Source organism: Nerophis ophidion, linkage group LG19 (genome assembly GCF_033978795.1).
Source record: "Nerophis ophidion isolate RoL-2023_Sa linkage group LG19, RoL_Noph_v1.0, whole genome shotgun sequence".
NCBI lineage: Eukaryota > Metazoa > Chordata > Actinopteri > Syngnathiformes > Syngnathidae > Nerophis > Nerophis ophidion.
The window spans coordinates 47,006,089-47,032,575 of record NC_084629.1 but is presented as its reverse complement, the minus strand read 5'-3'; the positions used below and the strand labels follow the sequence as shown (position 1 = coordinate 47,032,575).

At 39.8% G+C, this 26,487-nt stretch overlaps 1 protein-coding gene across 5 annotated transcripts in view; it reads right to left on the bottom strand.

Annotated features, from left to right (window-relative positions):
* Nucleotides 1-217: 217 nt before the first annotated feature.
* Nucleotides 218-26,487, bottom strand: part of LOC133538482 (dedicator of cytokinesis protein 9-like) — a 304,828-nt gene continuing 278,558 nt past the window's right edge. For 3 of the 5 annotated variants that reach the window (XM_061880143.1, XM_061880141.1, XM_061880139.1), the window contains exons 48-53: nucleotides 25,322-25,468; nucleotides 20,425-20,635; nucleotides 16,689-16,879; nucleotides 13,335-13,435; nucleotides 8,541-8,679; nucleotides 219-608 (exon numbers count right to left, since the gene is read on the bottom strand). In XM_061880143.1, coding sequence (XP_061736127.1) covers nucleotides 486-608; nucleotides 8,541-8,679; nucleotides 13,335-13,435; nucleotides 16,689-16,879; nucleotides 20,425-20,635; nucleotides 25,322-25,468 — 912 coding nt within the window. In that variant the 3' untranslated portion in view covers nucleotides 219-485. Of the gene's footprint in view, nucleotides 609-8,540; nucleotides 8,680-13,334; nucleotides 13,436-16,688; nucleotides 16,880-20,424; nucleotides 20,636-25,321; nucleotides 25,469-26,487 lie in introns of all 5 variants that reach the window. The other 2 variants (XM_061880140.1, XM_061880142.1) reach the window with 2 other exon arrangements.

The window sequence follows — 26,487 nt, the reverse complement described above, 5'->3', positions numbered from 1 at the left end:
TGTGGGCCACATAGTCCATGTCCTCCACATAGTCCATGTGGGCCACATAGTCCATGTGGGCCACATAGTCCATGTCGTCCACATAGTCCATGTAGGCCACATTGTCCATGTGGGCCACAGAGTCCACATAGTCCATGTAGGCCACATTGTCCATGTAGGCCACATCGTCCATTTAGGCCACATTGTCCACATTGTCCATGTCGTCCACATAGTCCATGTCGTCCACATAGTCCATGTAGGCCACATTGTCCATGTGGGCCACAGAGTCCACATAGTCCATGTAGGCCACATTGTCCATGTAGGCCACATCGTCCATTTAGGCCACATTGTCCACATTGTCCATGTCGTCCACATAGTCCATGTCGTCCACATAGTCCATGTAGCCCACATTGTCCATGTGGGGCACAGAGTCCACATAGTCCATGTAGTCCATGTAGCGTGGTGGTGTGGATAAGTCATCACCCTGGTCCGACTGCTTCCTAGCATCATACCACAGAAGAAGAGCTGGGGATGCCCTGGATGTTGGCAGCTGTGGGCGTGCCGCTGATGGCGTTGAAGATGTGAAGCGAGTCCGGAAGAGCACTCTTGACGTCTTCCACCGTGCTGATCTGGAGGAGGAAATTCCATTTGAAAAACTAATTATTCACAAGGCAAGATATAGGGTTCACACGATTCAAAAACTGCACAAATCAAAATGAAAACCTGCTCAGTGGTCTAGTGGTTAGAGCGTCCGCCCTGAGATGAGTAGGTTGTGAGTTCAAACCCCGGCCGAGTCGTACCAAAGACTATAAAAAAATGGGAGCCATTACCTCCCTGCTTGGCACTCAGCATCAAAGGTTGGAATTGGGGGTTAAATATTATTTTTATTAGCGCATGTCTAGAATTTCCGCAGGGTCAAACTCGTCACGTCATGAGTGACACTTCACCTGTCATCATTTTCAAAATCGCATAAAGGGAAGAAGATTAAGAGCTATTCAGTAGGATTTAAGGTCCAAGCTATTGAATATGCTAAAAAGAACAGTAAGCAGCTATGTTTTATTAATATACCGTAGCTGCGTGTGTCAAATATGAGTCATTAAATGACTCCCGCCTCCTGGTGGTAGAGGGCGCTAGTGATCCTTCTTGCGACTACTCGGCTGCAGAAGAAGTGACAACAAGCAGCAAGAGTGAGCAGCGTGTGTTTATTTTTTCCTCTCGCTTGCACTTTTAACATGGGGGATTACATATCTAAAATAAAACAGTTTTCTAAACTGGACTTTCAATCGAAGCAGGAGGTAATAAAGGAAGATCTCCATCGAGACAGAGAGACTTTCAAAACTGAAGAAAGATAAGGAAGACTTCTATAAACAAGTTATCGATGCATTTGATCAGAAGGAGCTGCGCATGGACTTCATTTATAAGTAAAGGTAAGACCATAATAACGTTTTTTTTATTAAATGTGCTTTTCATGATGGTATCCTTACATCACACTCAAATTTTTAAGCACAGGCTTAAATTTACCGCATGCCTTTGGTAAGTGCTGGAGTGAGAAGAGGTTTTAAAATAATTAGCGGCCCGGCAGCAATTCAAGGAAATATGGTATGCACTTACAGGGAATGGGGTTATAATCTAAGGCCTATTAGAAGCGGCCCGCAGGCCACAGCCACCTGCTGCTGTTTTGCACGCACCAATACACCTTGGTAAATGATAAATGGGTTGTACTTGTATAGCGCTTTTCTACCTTCAAGGTACTCAAAGCGCTTTGGCACAATTTCCACATTCACACAGCCAGGCAAGGCCCTAACCACGACCCATCAGGAGCAAGGGTGAAGTGTTTTGCTCAAGGACACAACGGGCGTGATGAGGTTGGTAGAAGCTGAGGATTGAATCAGGAGCCCTCAGGTTGCTGGCACGGGAGGACTTTTCAAAACGGGGTCCCAGGGACCCCATCAAGTCATAAAAATGGTGAATTTTTGGGGTCCCACTTTTTTGTAAGCGTTTTGAAAACAATAGATGTATGTTAGCATTATCCTGTTATATCTCACTTTCTATATTGTGTTTTGGAAAAAGGTTGTCATAAACGTCCACTACAGCCTGAATTACCATGAATTGATTAACGTGGACCCCGACTTAAACAAGTTGAAAAACGTATTGGGGTGTTACCATTTAGTGGTCAATTGTACGGAATATGTACTGTACTGTGCAATCTACTAATAAAAGTTTCAATCGATCAATCAATCAAAGCCTGAGGGGGCAATAGACTACAGACTGCGGTGAAGTAGGCCGGCTTCGTCGCGTGAAGAAGCCTACAACTTTTGGTTGTGTTTTCCGCTCCATTTGCTGAATGTCGATATACGATATATAACTCGATATTCTTTCCGTAAAGTAAAAACAAAACAGTCCTAAATACCTGAGATACTAAGTATGTCATTATTATGACTTAGTATTTAGTAAGTCCAAATAATGGCTTACTAAGTCAAAATATTGACTTATAAAGTCAAATGAATGACTTAGTGGAAGTAAGCGTTTGCATTAAAAAGAGTTACAAGTGGGATCGGACCTGGAACCCTGAAGTTGCTGGCACGGCCGCCATACCAACTGAGCTGGACCGCCCCTCACATTCATATAGTCATACTGCCACTGTGATGGCGATACGACTCAAGTAAACAACGCCCACTAAATCCTTGAACTTTTGAACTTATCCATCTCATGCAAGTCATTTGGCTTTGCAGCGGGCTTTCGTTCAAGTTTTTCTGCGCTGCTGTGCCGTGATGTCACCACACAGCACCCGAGCTGGTGGGGCTCAATCAGTTCTGACGGGTCAGCACAGGTACCGGTAACCTCCTTTAGGTCGTTTTTTTTTATCACTTCCGTTTTAGCGTCCTCAAAAATCCAAACATTCAAAAAGCAAGATTGAAGTAATGTCGATAGATTTTTAAGACCTTCCAAAATCGTATTTAAGACCTTTTATGAGATTTTTGGAGAATTTTTGACATTTTTAAGGCCTTTTTAAATTTATTTTTGTCCAGCTTCTCATTCATAGTTGATGTAGATGCCCATATTCAAATGTACTTTACAGAAGAGAAGTGTAGGATACTTCTCTTGTTGCTTTATTTGTATTTGACTTTTATTAAATGTATTTATTATATCATTTGGTGCTGCCGGGCCGGAGCAGGAGGGGATAGAAAGAGAAAAGGAAGACGGAGGGGGATATTGTGGGGATGAAAGGGGGTTAAGACAGAGAGACAACAACAACAACAACAGAACAACATCATCATATGTACAAATATGATAGTAAAAGTTATAGCAAAGAAGCAGTTAGCGAAATAAATAATACAGAAATGACAATGAGCATTATTACACCACAAATGGAGCAATACAAATACTAATATAAGTAGCACTATTGATAATGAACAATACCAATAATTACCTATATTATCAACAATACAGTTGTTGAAATGCAACAATACATACATGTAATGATAACTAGATATAGCAGAAGAATTGAGGGGAAGAAAGAGAAGCAATCTATTTTAACCTTGTAGATTGTTATAGTAGAAATAGGTTAAATTATTGGATTTAAGACTTTTTTTCATTTATTTATTTTTTTTAGAATTTTTAAGACCCCGCACTGCAAAAAGTCAGTGATCAAAAACAACAACAACAAAAATACAAAAATGAGGGGTATTTTACTTGAACTAAGCAAAAATATCTGCCGATAGAACGAGAGAATTCGGCTGATCAAGACTTTCCAAAACAAGCTAACCTCAAAGAACCCAAAAATACCTTAAAATAAATATATTCTCACTAATAACAAATGGACTTTTTTGGTAGAAAAAAAAAAGACCTTTTAGCTCAATATGTTGAAAATATTCTTAAATGAAGTAAATGCTAGTGTCATCATGATTTTTTTTCATGGTTGAAGGAAGAAATGATTACTTTTAAAAAGTACTTTTATACTTGTGAGTGTTAATGAAGTGAAGTGAATTATATTTATATAGCGCTTTTTCTCTACTGACTCACAGCGCTTTTATATAGTGAAAACCCAATATCTAAGTGACATTTAAAGCAGTGTGGGTGCCACTGGGAGCAGGTGGGTAAAGTGTCTTGCCCAAGGACACAACGGCAGTGACTAGGATGGCTGAAGCATCTGTGTGTGGGCGCCGGTGTATCTATTTTTAGGAACACTGATACAAAACTTCACAATAATATCTGAGTGAATGACCGCCTTAAAAAACTTAATGGAATTTTTAGTTTTTCTACGAAGGATAAAACACTGAATATTGACAAAATGTGAATGTCACACCACCTTTTGATCAACATATCTTACAATAAATTGAAATGCAACAAACAGTGAAATATGAACGCAAAGGGTATAAAATAAACTCACCTACAATTTGATATATCTGATATTTGCTGAATGTCCCCCAGGGATCAATAAAGTACTTTCTACTGTATTATATTATATACCTAAGCTTTAGAACTTAATTGTGAAAATCTCCTTCTATGTCTGTGGAAACGCTTTCTGCCCACACTGCTTGGTGCCTCGTCTGAGCTGCTGTGACGTAGATGACCGTAGTAACTAATTAGATGACCATAGTAACTAATTAGATGACCACAGTTACTAATTAGATGACCATAGTAATTAATTAGATGACCATAGTAACTAATTAGATGACCATAGTAACTAATTAGATGACCATAGTTACTAATTAGATGACCATAGTAACTAATTAGATGACCATAGTAACTAATTAGATGACCATAGTTACTAATTAGATGACCATAGTAACTAATTAGATGACCGTAGTAACTAATTAGATGACCATAGTAACTAATTAGATGACCACAGTTACTAATTAGATGACCATAGTAATTAATTAGATGACCATAGTAACTAATTAGATGACCATAGTAACTAATTAGATGACCATAGTAACTAATTAGATGACCATAGTTACTAATTAGATGACCATAGTAACTAATTAGATGACCATAGTAACTAATTAGATGACCATAGTAACTAATTAGATGACCCTAGTAACTAATTAGATGACCCTAGTAACTAATTAGATGACCCTAGTAACTAATTAGATGACCCTAGTAACTAATTAGATGACCATAGTAACTAATTAGATGACCATAGTAATTAATTAGATGACCATAGTAACTAATTAGATGACCATAGTAACTAATTAGATGACCATAGTAACTAATTAGATGACCATAGTTACTAATTAGATGACCATAGTAACTAATTAGATGACCATAGTAACTAATTAGATGACCATAGTAACTAATTAGATGACCCTAGTAACTAATTAGATGACCCTAGTAACTAATTAGATGACCCTAGTAACTAATTAGATGACCCTAGTAACTAATTAGATGACCATAGTAACTAATTAGATGACCATAGTAACTAATTAGATGACCATAGTTACTATTTAGATGACCATAGTAATTAATTAGATGACCATAGTAACTAATTAGATGACCACAGTTACTAATTAGATGACCATAGTAACTAATTAGATGACCATAGTAACTAATTAGATGACCATAGTAACTAATTAGATGACCATAGTTACTAATTGGATGACCATAGTAACTAATTAGATGACCATAGTACTTAGTATAGTTGAAGACTTACGGTCATTAGAAAACATGAGTGCACATCATAATTGCAGCTACACTTTCCATCTTAAAGATCTAAAAATTTTGGGGGGAATGTCCGGCAGGCCAGATTGAAAAGCTTAACGGGCCGCATGTGGCCCCCCGGGGCCTTAATCTGCCCAGGTCTGCCCTACATTCAGAACAGAAGGCAGAGGAAACTACACCTTTTGATTTGGCATTTGCTAGTTGAACTTTACAGATCACACAAAAAGGTCTATTCGGATCGCTAACGTTGTTAGCATAAATGAATGGGATTTGACATAGAGAAAATTAGCATCATGGCTAACGGAGAAATTTTTTCGGTTCATTATGAGACTGTGGCGGTACATAATCCTAGCTAGCTAGAGAAATTGGCCCCAAAATCATTTAACAAGTACAGGAACAGCTAGCCAGCTTGAGTGGAAGTCTGCCGGAGTAGTCCACAGTCGTACAGTAATTACACTTCTATTACACTTAAATACCATGGATGAAATATATTTACCCCGGTAATATCATCAACACTTACCTGACTAGATGAAGTCCTTGGGCTCAAATACTAGTGTGGCCTCAATAGCCCTGCTGTAGTGTGCTGGGAATTATCTGTGCATGTGATGGATAAATGCACTGCACATGTGATGGAGGAATGCACAGTGCAGGGTTTGAAATTCTACTGAATTTGCATTAAATCAGGTTGTTTTAGCTAATAATCATGCTGCAAGATCCAGCATGTTGCATTCAATGTTTATTCCCATGGAAAGTTTCCAACTTTGAATATTCCCGGAATTTTGCAACCCTGATGGAAGAATGCACTGCACATGTGAAGGAGGAATGCACAGTGAAGGGTTTGAATTTCTACTGAATTTACATTAAATCAGGTTTTTGTTTTACAAACCCCGTTTCCATATGAGTTGGGGAATTGTGTTAGATGTAAATATAAACAGAATACAATGATTTGCAAATTATTTTCAAGCCATATTCAGTTGAATATGCTACAAAGACAACATATTTGATGTTCAAACTCATAAACTTTATTTTATTTTTTTTTGCAAATAATTATTAACTTTAGAATTTGATGCCAGCAACACGTGACAAAGAAGTTGGGAAAGGTTACAATAAGTACTGATAAAGTTGAGGAATGCTCATCAAACACTTATTTGGAACATCCCACAGGTGTGCAGGCTAATTGGGAACAGGCGGGTGCCATGATTGGCTATAAAAACAGCTTCCCAAAAAATGCTCAGTCTTTCACAAGAAAGGATGGGGCGAGGTACACCCCTTTGTCCACAACTGTGTGAGCAAATAGTCAAACAGTTTAAGAACAACCTTTCTCAAAGTGACATTGCAAGAAATTTAGGGATTTCAACATCTACGCTCCATAATATCATCAAAAGGTTCAGAGAATCTGGAGAAATCACTCCACGTAAGCGGCATGGCCGGAAACCAACATTGAATGACCGTGACCTTCCATCCCTCAGACGGCACGGTACCAAAAACCGACATCAATCTCTAAAGGATATCACCACATGGGCTCAGGAACACTTCAGAAAACCACTGTCACTAAATACAGTTGGTCGCTACATCTGTAAGTGCAAGTTAAAGCTCTACTATGCAAAGGGAAAGCCATTTATCAACAACATCCAGAAATGCCGCCGGCTTCTCTGGGCCGAGATCATCTAAGATGGACTGATACAAAGTGGAAAAGTGTTCTGTGGTCTGACGAGTCCACATTTCAAATTGCTTTTGGAAATATTCGATATTGTGTCATCCGGACCAAAGGGGAAGCGAACCATCCAGACTGTTATCGACGCAAAGTTGAAAAGCCAGCATGTGTGATGGTATGGGGGTGCATTAGTGCCCAAAGCATGGGTAACTTACACATCTGTGAATACACCATTAATGCTGAAAGGTACATACAGGTTTTGGAACAACATATGCTGCCATCTAAGCGCCATCTTTTTCACGGACGCCCCTGCTTATTTCAGCAAGACAATGCCAAGCCACATTCAGCACGTGTTACAACAGAGTGACTTTGTAAAAAAGGAGTCCGGGTACTTTCCTGGCCCGCCTGCAGTCCAAACCTGTCTCCCATCAAAAATGTGTGGCGCATTATGAAGCATAAAATAGGACAGCGGAGACCCCGGACTGTTGAAGGACTGAAGCTCTACATAAAACAAGAATGGGAAAGAATTCCACTTTCAAAGCTTAAGTTTCCTCAGTTCCCAAACGTTTATTGAGTGTTGTTAAAAGAAAAGGTGATGTAACACAGTGGTGAACATGCCCTTTCCCAACTACTTTGGCACGTGTTGCAGCCATGAAATTCTATGTCAATTATTATTTGAAAAAAAAATAAAGTTTATGAGTTTGAACATCAAATATGTTGTCTTTGTAGCATATTCAACTGAATATGGCTTGAAAAGGATTTTCAAATCATTGTATTCTGTTTATATTTACATCTAACACAATTTCCCAACTCATATGGAAACGGGGTTTGTAGCTGGTACTGTGTTGTGTACATTTGTAGGCATGCATGGAAAGTATTGATTGAGCCAGCTGCTGCATTGCAAGCCCTCATACTAACAAGGTGTGTAGAGCATGATTTAATTTGTTTATTGCTAATGTGTAAAGATAAGTGTGACCATCAAGGTGATACAAATACACAAAATATATCATCTCCTGAATTGATTTGTGAATGTAGTGTTGTAAAAACAAATGTTTGAATGCAGAGGTCATGCTCAATGCAGTCATTTGGCTGCACCAATAATAAAATAGAAAAAAAAACACTTGTTTTTCTGTATTTCTCATCATTACCATCCAATCTGCTCGGGTCAGCATCAAGAGAAAAGAGAGAGCGGCGTTAACAACGTGCAAGTTGAACATTATTGGAAAAGTGAGTCCCGTGCACTTACTTGCTCGTGCATGATGATGGACAGTTCTCTGGCCAGGTCCCGGTAGTTGGCCTTCATCTCGTCGTGATACTCCTGCTGGTCCTCCTTGATCAGCCGCTCGTTGATCCCCAAGCCATGGCCGCACGCTTCCACAAAATACCTGCAAATGTAAAATAAATCACAATGAATCGCCCAGAGGGGCCACACCCAAAGATTGTGTAGTGTCCTAGGGTTCTCTCTAAACTGAATGCATGGGGGGGGGCACGACATAAGAGGTCAAGTCACCCTGACCAAGTTGGTGGGGTGACATTTGAACACTGGACAGTTACATAAGTTGTTATGCCAAAATCAGGCCATCAGGGAGTGTAACAATAAGAAGGGAAGACCAAACCTGAGGTGCGCTCTTATTAATTCCTTTCATGAGGGTGCACCATCTTTTGTCTCCGGAGACAATGTCTGTTTTTATATCGATTCAATCCAACTTTGGACTATCTGATTGTGAGTAATTAAAACTGTTGTAACAATCCAACTTTGTACTATCTGATTGTGAGTAATTAAAACTGTTGTAACAAACTCTCTATTGTTCCTGTTTAAAGTCCTACTGAAAGCCACTACTAGCGACCACGCAGTCTGATAGTTTATATATCAATGATGAAATATTAACATTGCAACACATGCCAATACGGCCGCTTTAGTTTACTAAATTGCAATTTTAAATTTCGCGCCAAAGTATCCTGCTAAATCGTTGCAGTATGATGATGACGTCACGCATTGTAACGGACATTTTGTTCCAGCATTGTTCCCAGCTATAAGTTGTCTGTTTTCATGGCATAATTCCACAGAATTATGGACATCTGTGTTTCTGAATCTTTTGCAATTTGTTCAATGAATAATGGAGACGTCAAAGAAGAAAGCTGTAGGTGGAAAGCGGTGTATGGCGGCCGCCTTTAGCAACACAAACACAGCTGGTGTTTCATTGTTTACATTCCCGAAAGATGAAGGTGAAGCTTTACTAAGGAACAGAGCGGTCAAGCGAACATGGTTGGATTGGACCACACACACAAAGTACAGTGTATTATGCAGCGATCATTTCGAAAGATCGTGTTTCGAAGAGGGTCCCTTGCGAAGAGCAGAGATGGGCATCGCCACCACCCCTCGACTGGTGCTGAAGAAAGGTGCGGTGCCGACCTTCAGGTTGTACAGGTACGACCGTATAATCTCACTAAAACACTAGCAACACAATAAACAGATAAGGGATTTTCCAGATGTATCCTAGTAAATTTGTCTATTAACATCTGAATAGCCCCCACTGTAGCCTTTTTTTTCCCTTCACTCTCACTTTCCTCATCCACGAATCTTTCATCCTCGCTCAAATTAATGGGGAAATTGTCGCTTTCTCAGTCCGAATCGCTCTCGCTGCTGGTGGCCATGATTGTAAACAATGTTCAGATGTAAGGAGCTCCACAACCCGTGACGTCACGCGCACATCGTCTGCTACTTCCGGTACTGGCAAGGCTTTTTTATTAGCGACCAAAAGTTGCAAACTTTATCGTGGATGTTCTCTACTAAATCCTTTCAGCAAAAATATGGCAATATGGCGAAATGATGAAGTATGACACATAGAATGGACCTGCTATCCCCGTTTAAATAAAAAATCTCATATCAGTAGGCCTTTAAAAGTGAAGTCAGAGGTTTTGGTCCACAGCAGACAGTGAGACAGACAAACAAAATCCATGCCCAGACACTGGTCAACCTCCAATTTGTTCAGGATTAAAAACTATTTCTCCAAAAATAATTAATAAAACCAACTGGTGCCATCTATTGCTGGAAGCTACACAGGGTATCCGTGCTCTGCAAAAACTGAAATCTAAGTAAGATGAACTACCTCAAATAAGATATTTATTTGTCTGATAAGATAATTCCTCTCACTAAGCAGATTTTATGTTGGAGTGTTTTACTTGTTTTAAGTGTTTTGGTCCTAAATGATCTCAGTAAGATATTACAGCTTGTTGTTGAGATTTGATGACCTATATTGAGTAAAACATGCTTGAAACTAGTATATCAATTTTTTTTCCTTCACTCTCACTTTCCTCATCCACGAATCTTTCATCCTCGCTCAAATTAATGGGGAAATCGTCACTTTCTCGGTCCGAATCGCTCTCGCTGCTGGTGGCCATGATTATAAACAATGTTCAGATGTGAGGAGCTCCACAACCCGTGACATCACGCGCACATCGTCTGCTACTTCCGGTACAGGCAAGGCTTTTTTATTAGCGACCAAAAGTTGCAAACTTTATCGTGGATGTTCTCTACTAAATCCTTTCAGCAAAAATATGGAAATATCACAAAAATGATGAAGTATGACACATAGAATGGACCTGCTATCCCCGTTTAAATATGAACATCTCATTTCAGTAGGCCTTTAAGATTCGGTATTTCCACTTCATGAAATTGGCGTCACAAACAGGATGAGGCCTCGGGTTACATCCCAGACTTTTCCACCACAATTGACCAAACAGGATTTATTAACTCTATAGTGTCCATTTACTGTAGTCTATTTTTCATTGTGTAAATATAGTCGAGGGCAAAAGTTTACATACACTTGTAAAGAACATAATGTCATGGCTGTCTTAAGTTTCCAATCATTTCTACAACTCTTATTTTGTTGTGATAGAGTGATTGGAGCACATACTTGTTGGTTCACAAAAAACATTTCATAAAATTTGCTTCTGTTATGAATTTATTATGGCTCTACCAAATCTGCTGGGTCAAAAGTATACGTACAGCAATGTTAATATTTGCTTACATGTCCCTTGGCAAGTTTCACTGCAATAAGGCGCTTTTGGTAGCCATCCACAAGTTTCTGCTTGAGTTTTTTGACTACTCCTCTTGACAAAGTTGGTGCAGTTCAGCTAAATTTTTTTTTTTTTTTTTTTTACATGGACTTGTTTCTTTAAGTCAGGACTTTGGGAAGGCCATTCTAATACCTTCATTCTAGCCTGATTTAGCCATTCCTTGGCCACTTTTGACATGTGTTTGGGGTCATTGTCCTGTTGGAACACCCAACTGCGCCCAAGACCCAACCTCCGGGCTGATGATTTTAGCTTGTCCTGAAGAATTTGGAGGTATTTTTTTTTTTTTAGACTGAATTGTATTTTCTCCCCCTCCCCCCTTCTTCGCTGTTTCTCACCATTTTTGTGAGGAGCACCGGAAGTTGGCAGACCTGTGAGCGATCCTGTTCTCTCTCACTGTACAGTCTGCCTGCTCTTGAATGGGATTGTGCTGAAAATGTTAATATAATCCTCGGGGATTATTAAAGTATTTCTAATTCTGATTCTGTAATCCTCCTTTTTCATTGTCCCATTTACTCTCTGTAAAGCAGCAGTTCCATTGGCAGCAAAACAGACCCAGAACATTATACTACCACCACCATGCTTGACGGTAGGAATGGTGTTCCTAGGATTAAAGACCTCACCTTTTCTCCTTCAAACACATTGCTGGTTATTGTGGCCAAAGAGCTACATTTTTGTTTCATCTGACATCACATGGACAAAGATCAGACATTCTGGAGGAAAGTCCTGTGGTCAGAATTGTTTGATTGCTTTGCTTGATCCATTCCATCATTTAATTCCACATACAAATATACTGAAGGTCTTAAGTGTTGTACGTGCATACAAATGTTTTGAACTACAAGTATTTTGAGTTAAGAGCTCCGTCACGGAACCAAGAATATATTTGTGGAGAGGCGGAGCCGACAGTCCGACAGAGACGCAGGGCACGCTGGAGCCCGGCCCAAGATGGCGGCGAGGAGGCGGGGATGGCGAGCGAGCGGCGAGGCGGGGCCTGCCGGGAGCGACGCCACAATCGAGATCAGGTGCGTGGATCGTGCACCTGGATACGATTAATGAATCCTCTCACACTGTTTAAAAGGGCGGCAGCCGTGAACGTCGGGGAGAGAGGTGGAGAAACAACGACGGAATGAAACGAGACGCCCGAAGAGAGCGAGAGACGGGATCTCTGGTCCCAACTCCTCCTCCTCCCTCACTACTGTTACCATGGAAACAGGCTCCGCCTCCCTCCATTGCCTTCAGTAGGTTTAGATGGTAGATTTGCATGTCTCTGCCACGGTCCGAGCGTCGAACCTTGAAATCCACATCACCCACTTGCCGTGTGCCTTCGAAGGATCCTTGCCCCTATTGTGGAAATTTCTTAAAGACGATCCTTTACTGACAATTAGCTTTAAAATGATTTATTAAAGTAACAAACAAAAATAATAACAAGCTTTGCAAAGCGAGACCAAACCAGAACGACACATCCGTTTGTTCCGGCTTGTTCTAACTCTTTTAGAATATGTCATGACAATTATACATTCTCAGAAGTCCCACCCTCCACGCTCATCAACATAGAGTACCCCAGTAAAAGAGTCGCCAAGGTCCTGTGAAGAGGAGGGGGTGTCGTTTGCCCAGAAGGGTGGGGGTTCACTCAGGAAAGGGGACCAATTTAGCCCAGAGGGGGGGTCAGGAATAGATAACACATATGCCCGGTCAACTAGAGTCTACATGTCACATCAAAGACACAGGAGACAGAGCTTGATCAGATTAGAGGTCTCCTGCAGAGCGTCACATTCCTAAGCCTAATAACTTTTGGCGACCCGTTCAAAGAACATCATCAATTAAAACGAGTACAAGTAATTTTGCTATCACACCACCTCGCACCATCTTGGGCCGGGCCCCAGCCAGCCCTGCCTCTCTGTCGGCTCCGCCTCTCCACAATATTTCATCCTGGGATCTGTGACGGAGCGTGTTGAAGACTTACCTGAAGACCTCTTTCAACTGTTTGACCTTGTTGTCAGGATACTTCTTGGCACATGCGTCGTCCAGGAAAGCACGAGCGTAGGCGAGCGGCCCAGCATTTACCTGAAAAAATAAACGTGGCAATAATTCAATTATAACTATAAGCTCGATTGCCGTTAGTTCATTAGTTTGTGACACACTAAAACCCTCGTCCTGTCCCACAGACCCAGTCCCCCCTCGCATTTTTAAAGAAGTAACTTTTTGTGTCAAAATTTTTTAGAGAAATGTGTTTTGCCGCAACTGCAGCCTTTTTAGATCCATTTCAGTCTGGATACAAAGCTTTGCACAGTACTGAATCTGCACTTTTAAAGGTTTTTAATGACTTGTTTTAAGTGTCTGATTCTGGCAGCTCTGCCATTTTAGTGCTTTTAGATCTTGCAGCTGCTTTTGACACAATTGACCACACAATTCTTTTAGAGCGCCTGAGAGACTATGTGGGTGTCAGGGGGACTGCATTACATTGGTTCAGATCCTACCTGTCAGAGAGGTCTTTCTCTGTCAGGCTGGGGGATGCTAGGGCTGGGTATCATCAGGTACCTCGCGATACGATAATATCACGATATTTTGCCCACGATAACGATAAGATCACGATACTACGATTGAAAGAAATTTCATCCACGATACATCATGATTTCAGTGTCACTGAAGAAATTCAAAATGTATTGACTGCGCTGAATCCACTTCACCAAAATATTTTCTGTCTGTGCAAATTAAAATTATTAAAAAACCAAAATGAATGCAGAAAATATACATTTCAGTGCTACTGAACTTCTATGTAATCATGGACACATCAGTGCTTAACAATTAAAATCAAATTGTTTTATGAAAGCTGGCACTTCACTGTATATAAAAAATAAACAGTTTAGTCAGTGCATTACATTATCAACAACTGGGTGGTCTTATGAAAACCTGAGAACACATTTTAAGATACTATATGGTCTAAGATCTTTACAAATAAAGCAAGCTTTGTAATGCTCGCAGCCCTGGGGCATGCAGAAGGGAGCTTTGCTTTAAATACGCTGTTGATTGTAGGCTAGCTAACAGAAACGTTAGCGTTAGCGTCGCTACTCGCCGAGATCATTCTCCATGCGTTTGTTACGTCTCGTCTCGATTACTGTAACGTATTATTTTGGGGTCTCCCCATGTCTAGCATTAAAAGATTACAGTTGGTACAAAATGCGGCTGCTAGACTTTTGACAAGAACAAGAAAGTTTGATCACATTACGCCTGTACTGTATATACCTTTATATACATATATACATACATATATACCTATACTGTATACACCTTTATATACATATATACATACATATATACCTATACTGTATATACCTTTATATACATATATACCCATACTGTATATACCTTTATATACATACATATATACCTATACTGTATATACCTTTATATACATATATACATACATATATACCTATACTGTATATACCTTTATATACATACATATATACCTATACTGTATATACCTTTATATACATACATATATACCTATACTGTATATACCTTTATATACATATATACATACATACATATATACCTATACTGTATATACCTTTATATACATATATACATACATATATACCTATACTGTATAAACCTTTATATACATATATACATACATATATACCTATACTGTATATACCTTTATATACATATATACATACATATATACCTATACTGTATATACCTTTATATACATATATACCTATACTGTATATACCTTTATATACATACATATATACCTATACTGTATATACCTTTATATACATATATACATACATATATACCTATACTGTATATACCTTTATATACATACATATATACCTATACTGTATATACCTTTATATACATATATACATACATATATACCTATACTGTATATACCTTTATATACATATATACATACATACATATATACCTATACTGTATATACCTTTATATACATATATACATACATATATACCTATACTGTATAAACCTTTATATACATATATACATACATATATACCTATACTGTATATACCTTTATATACATATATACCTATACTGTATACACCTTTATATACATATATACATACATATATACCTATACTGTATATACCTTTATATACATATATACATACATATATACCTATACTGGCTCACCTGCACTGGCTTCCTGTGCACTTAAGATGTGACTTTAAGGTTTTACTACTTACGTATAAAATACTACACGGTCTAGCTCCATCCTATCTTGCCGATTGTATTGTACCATATGTCCCGGCAAGAAATCTGCCTTCAAAAGACTCCGGCTTATTAGTGATTCCCAAAGCCCAAAAAAAGTCTGCGGGCTATAGAGCGTTTTCTATTGGGGCTCCAGTACTCTGGAATGCCCTCCCGGTAACAGTTCGAGATGCTACCTCAGTAGAAGCATTTAAGTCTTACCTTAAAACTCATTTGTATACTCTAGCCTTTAAATAGACTCCCTTTTTAGACCAGTTGATCTGCCGCTTCTTTTCTTTTTCTCCTATGTCCCACTCTCCCTTGTGGAGGGGGTCCGGTCCGATCCGGTGGCCATGTACTGCTCGCCCGTGTATCGGCTGGGGACATCTCTGCGCTGCTGATCCGCCTCCGCTTGGGATGGTTTCCTGCTGGCTACGCTGTGAACGGGACTCTTGCTGCTGTGTTGGATCCGCTTTGGACTGGACTATCGCGAATGTGTTGGATCCATTATGGATTGAACTTTCACAGTATCATGTTAGACCCGCTCGACATCCATTGCTTTCCTCCTCTCCAAGGTTCTCATAGTCATCATTGTCACCAACGTCCCACTGGGTGTGAGTTTTCCTTGCCCTTATGTGGGCCTACCGAGGATGTGGTAGTGGTTTGTGCAGCCCTTTGAGACACTAGTGATTTAGGGCTATATAAGTAAACATTGATTGATTGATTGATCTTAAGCCCCATTTTTATTCTCTGGCTTTTAACACTACCTGAGTTGTGTAGTCCTCTGTTTTCTGTGGGGGTTTTTTCTATTTATTGTTTTAATTGGTTTTACCCTTTAAAATCGTTTGTAATCATATTCATTTTTATATTTTTTTGATTTTTTTATTCAGTCATTGGCGGAGCTAAGGATAATATTTTAATATTGTTTTTAATATTGTCGTGGAAACATTTATGTTGTTTAAATGTGCTATACAAATAAAGTGGATTGGATTGTGTGCAACAGCTTTAGTGGATCAACTTTTTTTTTTAATTGAATAGCTACAAGTCACACACTGATGTTTAAAAACCGAGGACGTGTTGAGTGGCAGACAAGCACCTGGACACTGATGCTGCCCTGCAGTTTGAGTTGCAGTCGGATCATGTCCACCTCGCTGGAGGAGCAGAGTTGATTGATCTCAGCCACCTTCTTGCTCATCTCATCGATGGCCACCTCGATGGGGCTGAGGTCCACGTGCTGCTGGTACATCACCGCGATGCGTTTCTTCACGTAAGGGAAACGGTGTGTGGCTGTCGGACAGGAAATGAATATTAAAAAAAAGGTGACAGGCGAACCTTCTCACTTCTGGTGTCCACATGCTCGAGTCAAAACAAGCCTACAGTAAAGATAAGAATCTGCGTTTGAACTTTTGGATATGATGCACCATAAAGTAATACAGGTGTGATTGTGGCTTGGGAGAAGTCCTTGACAAACACGCTGACATGCTCAGGATCTAATCTACATCTGACACATGTGACACCTGCACGTGCTGTGATGCACAAAACCCCAACACCAGTGACGTTGTCACGTTGTGTAAATGGTAAATAAAAACAGAATACAATGATCTGAAAATCCTTTTCAACTTGTATTCAATTGAATTAACTTCAAAGACAAGATGCATCCATTTTTTTGCAAATATTAGCTCATTTGGAATATTATGCCTGCAATATGTTTGAAAAAAGCAAGCACGAGTGGTAAAAAAGACTGGGAAAGTTGAGGAATGCTCATCAAACACTTATTTGGAACATCCCACAAGTGAACTGGCTCATTGGGAAAACAGGTGGGTGCCATGATTGGGTATAAAAGCAGCTTCCATGAAATGCTCAGTCATTGGCAAACAAGAACGGGGCGAGGGTCACCACTTTGTCAACAAATGCGTTTAAAAACGGTTTAAGAATAACCTTTCTCAACAAACTTTTGCAAGGAATTTAGGGTATTTCATCATCTACGGTCTGTAATATCATCAAAAGGTGAAAAAATCTGGAGGAATCACATATTATGTAATATGCGCATATTGCCCGTCCCCTTAAAAGAGGTAAGGGGGTCGCACTAATATACAATGAAAACTTTAACCTTACCCCTAACCTAAATAATAAATATAAATCGTTTGAGGTGCTTACTATGAGGTCTGTCACACCGCTGCCTCTCTACCTGGCTGTTATCTACTGCCCCCCCAGGGCCCTATTCGGACTTTATCAGTGAATTGTCAGAGTTCGTTGCTGATCCAGTGACGCACGCCAACAATATACTTGTGTGTAAGTCATTCAAATCCATGAAGAAAAAACTGATTTTTAAAAAAAAAGGCCGTATTGGATGTAGTGTGTGTATGCATGCTACAACAGCTTCTTCTTTCTGTCTGGATGCGAATAATAATCTGTAGCTGAAACTTTGTTTCACTTGTTATTATGGCAAAGAAAGAGTAAATGAAACCAAATTTCTAGGTATAATGATTGATGATAAATTGAACTGGAAATCTCATGTAAAAAATATACAACATAAAGTAGTAAGAAATACGTCAATAATGAATAAAGCCAAATATGTTCTAGACCAAAAATCACTTTATATTCTCTACTGCTCACTAGTGTTACATATCTGAGTTACTGTGTAGAAATATGGGGAAATAATTACAAAAGTGCACTTCATTCACTAACAGTGTTACAAAACAGATCAGTTAGAATAATACATAATGTTGGACATAGAGAACATACAAACCCTTTATTTATTGAATCAAAGATATTGAAATTCCACGACATAGTGAAATTGCAAACAGTTAAAATTATACACAAAGCAAACTATAACCTGCTTCCCAAGAATACACAAAAATTCTTCTCAACAAAAGAAGAGAAATATAATCTTAGAGAAAAATGAAATTTAAAACATTTGTATGCACGTACAACACTTAAGACCTTTAGTGTATCAGTATGTGGAATTAAATTATGGAATGGATTAAACAAAGCAATAAAACAATGTACTAATATAATCCACTTCAAGAAACTCTTCAAACTTGAAGTGTTTACAAAGTAGAAAAAAGAAGAACCATGATAAACATTCTGATTTTATTCACCCATTCATTCTCAAAATAATCTTACTTATCTCATCGTACGAATAAACCTTACTTCACCAAGTATTATTATTTTTTTTATTGTGATTACTTATTACTTATGGCGTATACATTGTAAATACATTGAGAACAGGAAGGGAACAAAAGTTTTAGCAACTGTTATGTAAAGAAAAGGGGTCGCATTAAATAAACTCTGCTTCTTCCTACTCCTTTTCCAACATGTTGAAAAGAGAAACTGTATCATGTTGTATGCTTGCATGTTCCAAATAAACTCAAACTCAAACTCATCCAGGTGTTATTTATGATGTTAAGAGTTCTGTTTGCTACAATTGTTTTGGAAGCAATGAGGCGTCAGAGGGGCTTGCAAAGACAGCTCTGTGTCTTCTAAAGTGACAGCTGACAGTTTGACGGTCACAATCGGATAAACTTATTCAAAATGTACTACGTTTATTGGTGTTATGCTTGCTACGGTCTTGTCGATCATAAAGTGTTCAATAAAGTGATTGTTGATCACCTGGTTGTATGGTCTGATGTACGCTGGTTGCAAGAGTCACACACTGTACTTCAATGACAGTCCTGCTAGAATTGTTGCGTAACCTCTAGTCCAGGGGTCGGGAACCTTTTTGGCTGAGAGAGCCAAAAAGCCAAATATTTTAAAATGTATTTCCCCAAGAGCCATATAATATTTTTTTAACACTGAACACAACTAAACGCGTGCATTTTTAAGTAAGACCAACATTTTCAGAGTATAATAGGTCTCTTATTGTTTATAATAACATTGTTATTCTGAAGCTAACTGTGGAGGGGGCGTGGCCTGCAGCAAAGCAGGATGTTGCCAGGACCGGCCTCGAAATCAGCGACAGGTGCGTAGACGGCCCACCTGGGCCTTTTTATCTAATCGGCGTGCCGCAGTGCGAGTGTGGCCGTGCGCAACCCGAGGGTCCCTGGTTCAATCCCCACCTAGTACCAACCTCGTCATGTCCGTTGTGTCCTGAGCAAGACACTTCACCCTTGCTCCTGATGGGTGCTGGTTAGCGCCTTGCATGGCAGCTCCCTCCATCAGTGTGTGTGAATGGGTAAATGTGGAAGTAGTGTCAGAGCGCTTTGAGTACCTTGAAGGTAGAAAAGCGCTATACAAGTACAACCCATTTATTTATTCATCTAATCACCTGTCGCTCTGTTATAAGCAGCAGCCAGGAGGAGAGACAGGGTTGGGGCTAGAGCCAGAGCGCGAGTGAGGATGAAAGAGAAAAAGACAATTGCTGGAAAGCAACTGAGAGAAAAATAAAACAATATTGTAACCCTAAAACAGGATCTTGGAGGTCTGAAGAACCCCCAGGAGGGCAAGCCCCACACTAACCAATAATAAATAAATTACTTCTTACCAATAATGCAACTTCTTGAACATAAAAAAAGCATGAGAATATTTTTTATATTTTGAACATTATTTTTAACACTGTGATTACAAGTGGAATTATTCATAATTATCGTGTTAAGCAATGTTAGCTCAGATTTATCCGAGAGCCAGATGCAGTCATCAAAAGAGCCACATCTGGCTCTAGAGACATAGGTTCCCTAGCCCTGATCTATGCTATTGTCGCAAGATGTCTAAGACAGTTGAGTGAGTTCTGGAGTTGCATTCGTTCTCTATGGTGGCCCTTAGAGGTCAGAAAGGCTGCAGACTGGACTGCATGTTACATGCTGCACATCATTGACTTGACCAAAGCGACTTACTGGTTAGTATTGTGCGGCGCTTGCACTGCTCCTCCACCCCGCCTTGCTTCTTGCCCGACACGGTAAAAGGCATCTCGAACACAAAGCGGCGGATGTTGTGGCTTTTTTCAAAGTCCGTCTTCCGGTCCGCCAGCTCCTTGTCCTCCATGTCGGGTGTCACGTGCGTCACTTGGATGTACGCATACTTCGAATCCAGGTCTTTGGGGTTGATCTGTAGATGGTGCACATTAATTATTTAGCACACGGTCACTGTGACAAAATACCACAACTATGAACATGATTAACCAGGAAGTGTTCTTAGTAGGGATGTGCTGATCAGTATCGGACTATTTTCTTGGATAAGAATGTGATCACCAATGCCGTTTAAAGGCCTACTGAAATGAGATGTTCTTATTCAAACGGGGATAGCAGGTCCATTCTATGTGTCATACTTCATCATTTCGCGATGTTGCCATATTTTTGCTGAAAGGATTTAGTAGAGAACATCCACGATAAAGTTTGCAACTTTTGGTCGCTAATAAAAAAGCCTTGCCTGTACCGGAAGTAGCAGACGATGTGTGCGTGACGTCACGGGTTGTGGAGCTCCTCACATCTGAACATTGTTTACAATCATGGCCACCAGCAGCGAGAGCGATTCAGACCGAGAAAGCGACGATTTCCCCATTAATTTGAGCGAGGATGAAATATTCGTGGATGAGGAAAGTGAGAGTGAAGGACTAGAGCAGGGGTAGGGAGCCTATGGCTCTAGAGCCAGATGTGGCTCTTTTGATGACTGCATCTGGCTCTCAGATAAATCTTAGCTGACATTGCTTAACATGATAAGTAATGAATAAATATGCTGGTAATCACAGTGTTAAAAATGATGTTCAAATTATATAACATTGTCATTCATTTTAATCCAACCATCCATTTTCTATCCCACCTGTTCAAGAAGTTGCATTAATGGGAAGAAGTATTGTATTTATTATTGGTTAGCTTTAGAATAACAATGTTATTAAAAAGAATAGGAGACCTATTATAGTGAAGTGAATTATATTTATATAGCGCTTTTCTCTAGTGACTCAAAGCACTTTTACATAGTGAAACTCAATATCTAAGTTACATTTAAACCAGTGTGGGTGGCACTGGGAGCAGGTGGGTAAAGTGCCTTGCCCATGGACACAACGGCAGTGACTAGGATGGCGGAAGCGGGAATCAAACCTGCAACCCTCAAGTTGCTGACACGGCCACTCTACCAACTGAGCTATGCCGCCCCAAGTTATACTCTAAAAATGTTGGTCTTACTTAAAATTGCACGCATTTAGTTGTATTCAGTGTTAAAAAAATATTATATGGCTCTCACGGAAATACATTTTGAAATATTTGGCTTTCATGGCTCTCTCAGCCAAAAAGGTTCCCGACCCCTGGACTAGAGGAAAAAAACAAAAAACTAGACGGCAGAGTGATTCAGATGTTATTAGACACATTTACTAGGATAGTTATGGAAAATCTCTTATCTGCTTATTGTGTTACTAGTGTTTTAGTGAGATTATATGGTCGTATCTGTACAACCTGAAGGTCGGAGGGGTGTGGCCACGGGTGTGGTGACCGCCAGTGTCTCCGAGAGAAGCCACGTTTCTCGACGAGGCAAAGGCTTTTTTTTTTAATCCCCTCCTCCACGGTGGAAGCATCCTAATTTCAGGGGCGGCCGGTGGGAGGAGGCAAGAGAGTCCGCAGCTGCCTCCTCGACAGGTGCAGGAGGAACGACGCAAGCTCTCCGCTCATGTCTACGGTAAGAGCCGACTTATTACCACCATTTTCTCACCGAAACCTGCCGGTGGACATGTGGTAGGGAACAGTGTTCGCTTGACCGCTCTGTTCCATAGTAAGGCTTCACCGTCATCTTTCGGGAATGTACACAAGGAAACACCGGCTGTGTTTGTGTTGCTAAAGGCGGCCGCAATACACCGCTTCCCACCTACATCTTTCTTCTTTGACGTCTCCATTATTAATTGAACAAATTGCAAAAGATTCAGCAACACAGATGTTCAGAATACTGTGGAATTATGCGATTAAAGCAGACGATTTATAGCTGGGATCGGGGCTGGAATAAAATATCCGTTCCAATCCATGACGTCACGCGCACGCCTCATCATACTGCGACGTTTTCAACAAGATACTTCGCGTGAAATTTAAAATTGCAATTAAGTAAACTAAAGCGGCCGTATTGGCATGTGTTGCAATGTTAATATTTCATCATTGATATATAAACTATCAGACTGCGTGGTCGCTAGTAGTGGCTTTCAGTAGGCCTTTAATGTCTTTTGATGTCGATTACAAATGCCGATTCATTCTGGCTAACATTGTATTTATTTGTAGTCCCTATTTGCCAAGCGTCCCTTGAAAAACGGAAGCTGTCCTGTGTTTAGTAACATAAGTACGTGTCCTTTATCAATCTGTAAAGGGACGCACTTTGTCCCGTATTACCATGTCAATCAATAAATCAGTCTTGGAAACGTCAATAGAATTATTGCATGACAAGGCGCTTTTTATAATCCGTTTTACTGGAAAGTGGCAGCACTTACCAGTTTCAGCACTGCAAAATATGACATCTAAATAAGATGAAATATCTCAAATAAGGCTGATATTTGCCTATTTTTCTGTCTGATAAGATCATTCTCACTAAGCAGATTTTATGTTAGTGTTTTACTTGTTTTAAGTGTTTTGGTCCTAAATGATCTCAGTAAGATATTACAGCTTGTTGCTGAGATGTGATGACCTATATTGAGTAAAACATGCTTGAAACTAGAATATCAAGTGTTGCAAAGCTGTGTCATCAACACTCACAAGTATAAAACTACTTTTTTTAAATGAATCATTTCTTATTTCAAGCATGAAAAACTACAAGAAACTTCGAGAATAAGCCTCTGGACACAGAAGGACTTTGAGGGCCAAAAAAAAAACAATTTAAATGAGTGATAGATGGTAGTTTCTGATTGTGTTTAGTTATTGTGTACTATGGACTTTGTTTTGCTCAAACTATTGTATATAAGAAAAGACAATAAGGAACTAACTTGAATATTGTGTTGATTTTGTTAAATTGTCAATGATACTTTCAATAAATACATTGAACAATTTACAGTTAATACAAACCCTGTTTCCATATGAGTTGGGAAATTGTGTTAGATGTAAATATAAACAGAATACTATGATTTGCAAATCCTTTTCAAGCCATATTCAGTTGAATATGCTACAAAGACAACATATTTGATGTTCAAACTCATAAAAAAAATGTTTGTTACAAATAATCATTAACTTTAGAATTTGATGCCAGCAACACATGACAAAGAAGTTGGGAAAGGTGGCAATAAATACTGATAAAGTTGAGGAATGCTCATCAAACACTTATGTGCAGCCCTTTGAGACACTAGTGATTTAGGGCTATATAAGTAAACATTGATTGATTGATTGATGTGGAACATCCCACAGGTGTGCAGGCTAATTGGGAACAGGTGGGTGCCATGATTGGCTATAAAAACAGCTTCCCAAAAAATGCTCAGTCTTTCACAAGAAAGGATGGGGCGAGGTACACCCCTTTGTCCACAACTGTGTGAGCAAATAGTCAAACAGTTTAAGAACAACCTTTCTCAAAGTGACATTGCAAGAAATTTAGGGATTTCAACATCTACGCTCCATAATATCATCAAAAGGTTCAGAGAATCTGGAGAAATCACTCCACGTTGGCCGGAAACCAACATTAAATGACCGTGACCTTCAATCCCTCAGACGGCACTGTATCAAAAACCGACATCAATCTCTAAAGGATATCACCACATGGGCTCAGGAACACTTCAGAAAACCACTATCACTAAATACATTTGGTCGCTACATCTGTAAGTACAAGTTAAAGCTCTACTATGCAAAGCGAAAGCCACTTATCAACAACATCCAGAAACGCCGCCGGCTTCTCTGGGCCCGAGATCATCTAAGATGGACTGATGCAAAGTGGAAAAGTGTTTCGTGGTCTGACGAGTCCACATTTTAAATTGTTTTTGGAAATATTCAACAACGTGTCTTCCGGACCAAAGGGGAAGCGAACCATCCAGACTGTTCTCGATGCAAAGTGTAAAAGCCAGCATGTGTGATGGTATGGGGGTGCATTAGTGCCCAAGGCATGGGTAACTTACACATCTGTGAAGGCACCATTAATGCTGAAAGGTACATACAGGTTTTGGAACAACATATGTTGTCATCCAAGCAACGTTATCATGGACGCCCCTGCTTATTTCAGCAAGACAATGCCAAGCCACATTCAGCACATGTTACAACAGCGTGGCTTTGTAAAAAAAAAAAGAGTGCGGGTACTTTCCTGGCCCGCCTGCAGTCCAGACCTGTCTCCCATGGAAAATGTGTGGCGCATTATGAAGCGTAAAATAGGACAGCGGAGACCCCGGACTGTTGAAGGACTGAAGCTCTACATAAAACAAGAATGGGAAAGAATTCCACTTTCAAAGCTTCAACAATTAGTTTCCTCAGTTCCCAAACGTTTATTGAGTGTTGTTAAAAGAAAAGGTGATGTAACACAGTGGTGAACATGCCCTTTCCCAACTACTTTGGCACGTGTTCCAGCCATGGAATTCTAAGTTGATTATTATTTACAAAAAAAAAATAAAGTTTATGAGTTTGAACATCAAATATGTTGTCTTTGTAGCATATTCAACTGAATATGGCTTGAAAAGGATTTGCAAATCATTGTATTCTGTTTATATTTACATCTAACACAATTTCCCAACTCATATGGAAACTGGGTTTGTACATGTGATGGATATTGGCATCGGCATATCTCTCTCATGGATGACAAGTGTCTGAATCGGCAACATAAATCCCTGATCGGAACATCCCTAATCATTCGACTCACTTTCCCAGAATCCTGAATCATCTTCACGTTCTCCTGACCAAACTTGTCAGAGTACAACTTCAGGAGCCTCTGAGAAATCTCAGACAGCGGCGTGAATTTGGGTTCTTTGTAGATATATTCCTTCCCGTCTTCATCCTCAAAGAAGCCCTAGAAGCAAGGAAAAGACATGCTCAGTATGCAGCTGAGACATAAACACATGCACCAAACACTCCCTGATATTGAAAGCACAGCAAACAGAAGCAGCGACCACTGGCCACAACAGTAAGAAGGCATCCGAATGAGATGAGCGACAATCATAACAATTCTGCAACGATGCAGCGGGACTGAAAAAGCCTTTGAAAAAAACAAAACAGGTGAGTAATTGTGAAGTGAATTATATTTATATAGCGCTTTTCTCTAGTGACTCAAAGCGCTTTAAGTAGTGAAACCTAATATCTAAGCTACATGTAAACCAGTGTGGGTGGCACTGGGAGCAGGTGGGTAAAGTGTCTTGCCCAAGGACACAACGGCAGTGAATAAGATGGCGGAAGCGAGGATCGAACCTGGAACCTGGAACCCTCAAGTTGCTCATTCATTCATTTGTCTTATATTATCTTACACCTACTCAGTGGCCTCGTGGTTAGAGTCTCCGCCCTGAGATGGGTAGGTTGTGAGTTCAAACCCCAGCCGAGTCATACCAAAGACTATAAAAATGGGAGCCGCTACCTCCCTGCTTGGCACTCAGCATCAAGGGTTGGAATCGGGTGTCAGAATAATTGTATCTAAGTTATCACACAACTTTGTGTTTCCATGAGTTCCTGGCGAGCAGACACAAGCTGTCTTTGATCTTTCCAATCAAAAGGCTTGTCAAACTCCACTGCGTAGGATGGGAAGCGACATGAAGGTGTCGGTTTCTTTGATGTATTGTAATCCACAGGAAGATTTTTGTCTCCAGGCACCTTTTCTTTGAACTGTTTTGAAACCAAAGGCAGCGGCTGTTTACGACCTCCTTCCTTTAAAAACGGCTGTTGCCATGTAATCAGGGAAAGTCCAAATAAAAGAGGATGCAGACAATCTTTCGTCTGAGACTGTACAAAGAGTACAGCCCAGATGTTTCTCCTCAATTGAGCTAAATTTAATTCTGTCTCCGTTTAATTCCTTGCTTCTTTGTCTGTTGAATAGATGTC